Genomic DNA, 7,249 nt, shown 5'->3' with positions numbered 1-7,249 from the left:
TATGATAGTAAACTTTCAGAGTCCTCATCCCAAATAATGCATTGGATTACATTGACTCGTTTGTCTATCTTGTATTAGTTTATTTTTCCATCTTTGAGGAGGTCATTTGTTGATATCAGCCTGACAAGAGGACGTCTTTCCCTTCTAAGGAAACAAACTTCGAAAGCTTAGTTTCGAGCTCGATTATCACGAATCCTTCTTTAAAATATTTATAAATTAAAGAAAAAAAGCAATAGACAAACCATAATGGAATTATCTCTATTTATGGATATATTATAAAATATAATTTTCATGTGCATATATGCTCATAAGGAAGGTTCATGGAAGAATCCATTTTCCTTTTTTTATTAAAAGAAAATAATAATAATAATAATAATTTTCATCGATCCACGAGATCGAATGCCAAATGGCTCAATCGTGGTTTAATTAGTAAAATAAATATTCTATATTTCACGAAAATTAAATATTAAGTTCATTTTTAGATTGAAAATTACAATATATAACAATATGGATGTGAATATGTGAGTAATTTAATACATTAATTATTTAACATGTATTATTATCATTATAAATGAATTATTGAATTTTATTTTTATTTCATATAATTATTGAAACATGTTATGGGATAGAATTCAATAATTTTTCAATATTACATTATTATTATTAGTAGAGAAAAAAAAAATTTAGTTTAATAATTATTATTATTATACAAATTTCAAAATTTTATTTTATTAATTACTAGTTTTGAATTTCTACCATTAATATCTGTAATAATGTTAGATTATTGAAAAGTAGTTAAAAAATTAATATAATTAGAAAATTTTAATCCAAGATTAACAACTTTAATTAAGTGATTTAGTGTATAATAAAGGTTGATTAGTGTGTTGCATGTGATGGCTGACTCTAACTATCAGGGCACCCTCTTCAAATTCCAATTTTCACATTGGCAATATAAAAATTATTATTGCTTATTGATCCCCCACATGCTAAAATTACAATTTCTCTTCCACGTGACGTGTCTCGTTTTTATTCATTCGAAAAAAAATTATAAAATTTCCTCAATATTAAATTTATAATCAAATATTACTTCATTCATAATAATTTTAAAAAATATTCGTGTTGGTCTGTCGGAATAGTATCTTCACTCTTAGAAGTAATTCAATACTAATAAGTAACCTGTGATATAAAAGAAAGAAAACATATTGACATATCATATGGGTTATTGCATTAAATATATAATAAATAAATCAAAACTTTATAGTAGGGACCAAATATTAATTATTTGATATAAAATAATATGGTTGGGGTTAAAATTGATTTTACCACCCTATCCGATAAAAGAGGGTGAATTTTTGTTTGGTTTTAAATATTATTGGGTAGCGGTCTCTATTAATTAAACCAAAGCCTAAAGTCATTACAACAAGAAGGCGACACCACAAGAAGAAAGCCTAAAACGACAACCTTTATTTTTCATTCTCTATATGGAAGCTGTCGGCCGGAATATGGCGAACCAGTTTGCAAGCTTGAAGGAGACTGAGCTCTGCCTCGGCTTACCCGGCGCCGGAGATCTCACCCTTAAAGCTTCTGGCAAGAGGGGTTTCTCTGAAACTGTTGATCTGAAGCTTAACATTCAGAGCAAGGATGGTGGTGGAGTCGATGTCAGCGAGAATATTAAGAATATTCCGGTGAACGTCGACGGTCAGAAGAGCCTATGCTCCAAGGATCCGGCTAAGCCTCCTGTCAAGTAAATTTCTTCTTCTAAGACATATCTAAGGGTTAGGTTGAATGATTTTTCTCATGAATAATTTGTGGGGTTTGTAGGGCACAGGCTGTGGGTTGGCCTCCGGTGCGATCGTACCGGAAGAACGTCATGGCGCAGAAGAACACGAGCGGCGAAGGAATGGAGAAAGCGAGCGGTGGCAGCGCCGCTGCATTCGTAAAGGTTTGCATGGATGGAGCTCCATATCTTCGCAAGGTGGACTTGAAAATGTACCAAAGCTATCAAGAACTTTCCGATGCCTTGGCCAAGATGTTCAGCTCGTTCGCAATGGGTAAAAAAAAAAACAAAAAAAACAATTTGAACCCACAATTGAAATTAAAAATTTCTTTTTTCTAACCTATGGGTATGTTTTTTTCGATTATTTAAAGGTGAATATAGCACTGAAGGAACGATTGACTTCATGAATGAAAGAAAGTTGATAAATCTTCTCAATAGCTCTGAGTTTGTTCCAACTTATGAAGATAAAGATGGAGATTGGATGCTCGTCGGTGATGTTCCATGGGAGTAAGTTTCATATTTTCCATTCCTTTCGCAGTTGTATTTCATTTCCTTTCATTCTAACTAAATCATATTTTTGTACAGGATGTTTGTAGATTCATGCAAGCGTTTGAGAATCATGAAAGGTTCGGAAGCCATCGGACTAGGTAATTCACGCTCCACTTTATAAACGTCGTGAAATTATTATAAAGAAAACAAAAACTTGTTTACATTAAATTTGATTTTACAGCCCCAAAAGCCATGGAGAAATGCAAAAGCAGAAGCTAGAAGAGAAGGCTATTGAGAAGTGTCTGTGAAGAGTGGTTCCAGCTTGGAAACATGCATGTTGTTTTCGGTGTATTTTTCACTCTTTAATGTTTTTTTTTTAAATTTTAATTATTAGTATATACAGAAGGAAAAAAAAAAAAAAAAAAAAAAAAAAAAAACCCAAAATAATGTGCTGTTGGGGACAATATTTGTAATGGATGAGACATGAAAAGCTGTAAACCTTCACCTACTGTCTGTCTGGTTGGTTTGTTTGTCATGTTTAATTATTATTATTATTATTATTATTACAACTAATTAATTTTCCAAAAAAAATGGGGGTTTTTTTTTTTTGCTTAATAATCACACCCATTACATTGTTTGGTTGTCAAATGGTATTTTATTCTATGAAATTGTATTATTTAGGGAAAAAGAAGATTCTTTTTTGGTTTTATTATTTTATACCTTAATTTATGGTATTTATGTACTCATTTTTTTTTGTGGGTAAGGAGAAAGAAAAGGGTATAAATATTTAGGGACCCATTGAGAGGGAACAAGGGCATGTGCTAGCATGTTAATGGGGGCATTGATTAATGGAAATTTAATTTTATAATATAGTCTAGGGTGGGAATAATCAAATAATATGAATATCATAAACTATCCCATAACAATTTTACTTAATCTGTGGATCAATGTATTAAATTAATATTGTAGGAGGGATTTTCTTGGATCTGGCATTAATATATTGATCTTCCTTGCTTTGTTCATAACTAGCGGCTTTTTATTCATGAATGTGGGAATATATAAAGTTATAAATCTTAATTTTTCTTTCCTAATACTCAAAATAATAGAAAGTTTGAATCTCTTTCACCTTCGGTGAACTGAAAAATTGACGTTATAGTTTGAAATTGGTTTTTAAGAGGTCCTTAATACAAATTGACGTTAATTTACCTAATGAAATGATTACGATAGTGAAAAAATAAAATAAAATAAAATAAACAAAAGATGGTTTCTTTAGTCCACTCCCCGATATTTTCTCTACTCATATGTTCCTTTGTGTAGATCGTTACAAACTTCGAGAGACAAGTCAAGCCAATCTCGAAAATAGGATAGAAAGTTGGCTAAGGCCAATGAAGTAAGTGACTTTATGTCGATATTGTCGTCTAACAGATATAATTAGAAGATTTGTGTTATGTAGGATGACACGTGTCCAGTGGCTCTGCACATGTAATATTTTTGATATGTGTATTGTGTTAATGATATGATATGTTGAACAATGGAATATGATATGTTGGATGATAAGATATGATACGTTGCATGACATGATATGTGGTATGACATGATGTGTTATACAATATGACATGTTGTAGTGATATGATATGGATTGATATATGATATGCCCACATATGCTTAGTAACATTAAAATACAAATGGATGTTACATTATGCCGGGACGACTTATGATAAACTATGAAGTGCCATGATATGCTGTAACATGTACGACATGCGATGAAATATTTTGAGACAAGAAGATTTATAACATACGACCCCACAGACATGTTTTAAAGGTTATGATATAAATGAAATGAAATGAAGAAAAAAAAGGGGTTGTCTTACATGATTTATTTCCTATGAAAAATTTTGGGATCTCATGCATAATGCATGTTCACATGCATTGGGATAGTTCTCCTTATGATGAATACGGACGCGTACGTTATGAAAAGGAAAATGATCGTCATAGTTAACATTATGCTACGATGGTCGCTATTCCTTCTAGTGTCCGACAACAGCACCAGAGACGCTAGTCTGACCAGTACGAGGCCCAGGAGATGTGAAAACCGCTTGGTGGGTCTATATTCACACATATGGGTTGTGTGTAGATTAGTAAATATACATTCGATGACCCGGACTGGAAAGCCGCCTAAGAGAATATGATTTTAAATGATAGGTCACATTCATGTTGCATGTGTTTGCCTTCCCTAACCCCAATAGTGGGGTCACTCTACTTTTATATTTCAGGTAAAAGCAAGGCACCCATGTACGGTTAGTGGCGACATCGCAAAAAGACCATGGAACCTACATAGGATAGTTGCATTTTTTTCCCTAGACTTTAGGTTAGTATAGGTCATTGCTTTTTCAACATTTTCAATTGTTGTATTTTAATTTACTTTAAATATTTTCTTTGACTTACTTTAAGACTTTATTTTAAATGTATAAGTCCATGGTATTTTTTATTATTGTAAATGAATGTTTCCGCATAAAGAGATTAATATCATACGCATGGTAGCGACTCTAATTTCCTGGAACTTAGGGTTGTTACATACTAATTTTATTTGTAATATGATATTATCCATTATATGAAAAACTCAAATTATTAGTGTAACCTTGAATAGTATATGATTGACATACGAGAGGATAATGTTCAACAAATTACTTGTCTAATACTATATGGATAAAATTAGGTGCCTTTACTAAAAATTTGATCCAAATTGTTCATGTGATGTGAGTGACGGTATCTTATACAAGGAGTTTGTATAAATTTGTACCACGAAATATTTAATCTTTTTTTATAATTCATTAAGGTGAGAAGATTAATAATTCATAGGATGATTATATGCGGACTTGATCTTAATCCAAAATGAACTATGAACTTCTGTTAATGAGAACTCGTACTTTGATTTAATTTTAATAGACTATAGGTTAGTATAAGTTATTCTAGTACATGCTTAGGATAATTTCGTATTTCTAATTTTAATAGACTATAGGTTAGTATAGATTAAATTGCATTTCCATTTAGTAGCATATAAGTTACTGTAGGGCATTTCATTTTGTATAGCTTTTATTTTCGTTTTATTTCAATTTGTATTAGTTTATTTCAAGGCATTAATTGAAGCATGCAAGTTATTATAAAGTTTAATAAAGTTAATTCCACATTAAATGTTTATGATATGTGTACGGTAGCGACCTTAGGTTAAGTAGAAAATTTAGGGTCGTTACATTAGTCCTCTCTCTCATGTCGTTATCTACACTAAACAGCTCCATGAGTCTCAACGGGGTGATTGTCAGTGTCGTGCTCGTTGTGAGGTAACTCAACAGTCTTTTCTTCTTCTTTCTCATTTTTCCTCTATATCATACTATTTTTCTTTGTTGGTAGATTTTGTGAGGTGCGGCTAAAGGTCGTTGGCATGTTCTTGGTGTCAGGGAAATGTGTAGGGTGGGTGCGAGAATTCCGACAAATCATCGAAATTCTCGCCCCCTTTTTTTGGTGATTTTTTTTTTTATTATTTTTTTTTTTATCCTTACCTAGTATGTTCCATTAATTTTTTTTTCTTTTTATTTAACATTTATAGTGTTAGATATGTTGCAATTTAGATATTAAAACTAAAGTAATTCAAAATAAATCCAAATTAAAGTAGATTTATGATAGTTGATAAGAGATTCAAGTAACGAGAAACCTAGGATGTATACATACAATTTTGTTTCCAAAAACTAGGAAAACTATGATTGAGTGGTATTCTTGTCAATGAAGTTGTATAGATATGTTCTTTTAAAGTTGATTAAAAGTGAACATAAAGAACAACTTTATTGAAATACTTCAAATATAGGTCGTACATTCATATCTAGACATAGAGTAGTTTTCTTCAATCAATCATAGCAACAACAATGTTTTTTCTTATTAGAAGAATCATTAAAAATCTTTGGAAAACAAAACCCAGAGGAATCGAGTTTGAGACAATCGTCGTTACAGGAAACATCATCGTAAGTTTCAGAACATGGCCGACCAGTGCAAAACATGAAGAAGTCTCCTTTTGCTGCCATGTGACCAATGATTAACATCGTTAACAATAAATTTTAAGCAAAGTTGAAAAAAATTTATGAAATTAGAAGGATTTTGGTATAAGAGCGTACTTGATAAAAAAAAAAAAACATACGAATATCATTAGCAGAAGAGTTGACACGGTAAAAAGCTTTTGAGTTCTCGTGCCTCTTAAAGTTGAATGCTTATACTTCTATGCAATTAGAAGATCAGATGGTAAGTTTTTAGATATCAAAAGTGCGCTTATTAATACTGTGTCCTTGCAACAATATCATAATGATACCGTGTTAAAATGCCATAAGGACAAAAACAAATCATTTTGAACAGTATCATAATGATACCGTGTTAAAATGCCATAAGGACAAAAACAAATCATTTTGATTTAATTTTAAAAAAACTAACACATTATAGAAAGCATATTCAAAATAGAACATCATGGTTTATAAAAACAAACAAACCTATGTTGTTTATGTCTACTATTAGAGCACGACATTGATGATTATAAAGGGTGCAACACCAAATAACAATCTTTTCTCTTTGTATACAGAAGTTTAGTTTGTATATAAAATTTTAAAACAGATAATAAGAAAATTTAGACATTGTGTTGAAGCAAATATCTTGGCAAAGAAAAAAAAAAAAAACATGACAAAAGTGATGCATGTGTTTATCCAAAAAAGTGAGACGTCTTGACCATGTTTTTTGCAACATCCCAAAGTGGAGGATGTCATGTTTATGTTTTATACTGAACATGTAACCATTTTGATCTTTCATGAGGAGTAATCTAGAGACATATTGGAACAAGAAGAGAGTAAATTACCTTAGTCCTGAATCAAGAACCTCCTAAGACCTCCCACGATACATCATGTTCATGACTCAGACTACACTGCTTGGAACGTATGAAGTCTTGAGCGT

The 7,249-nt window shown here is 31.3% G+C and overlaps 1 protein-coding gene across 1 annotated transcript; it reads left to right on the top strand.

Moving 5' to 3' along the window:
* The first annotated feature begins 1,391 nt into the window (after positions 1-1,391).
* Positions 1,392-2,839, top strand: LOC111800241 (auxin-responsive protein IAA14). The gene is made up of 5 exons (XM_023683842.2): positions 1,392-1,744; positions 1,822-2,051; positions 2,149-2,284; positions 2,363-2,424; positions 2,508-2,839. Exons 1-5 carry the CDS (start codon positions 1,482-1,484, stop codon positions 2,543-2,545), a joined length of 729 nt encoding a protein of 242 aa, XP_023539610.2. The 5' UTR covers positions 1,392-1,481; the 3' UTR covers positions 2,546-2,839.
* The last annotated feature ends 4,410 nt before the right edge of the window (positions 2,840-7,249 follow it).

The sequence above is a fragment of the Cucurbita pepo genome, chromosome 8, assembly GCF_057944985.1.
Source record: "Cucurbita pepo subsp. pepo isolate OVF chromosome 8, ASM5794498v1, whole genome shotgun sequence".
NCBI lineage: Eukaryota > Viridiplantae > Streptophyta > Magnoliopsida > Cucurbitales > Cucurbitaceae > Cucurbita > Cucurbita pepo.
Note: the sequence above shows the minus strand (reverse complement) of the source record. Positions and strands in the feature narration are given on the sequence as shown.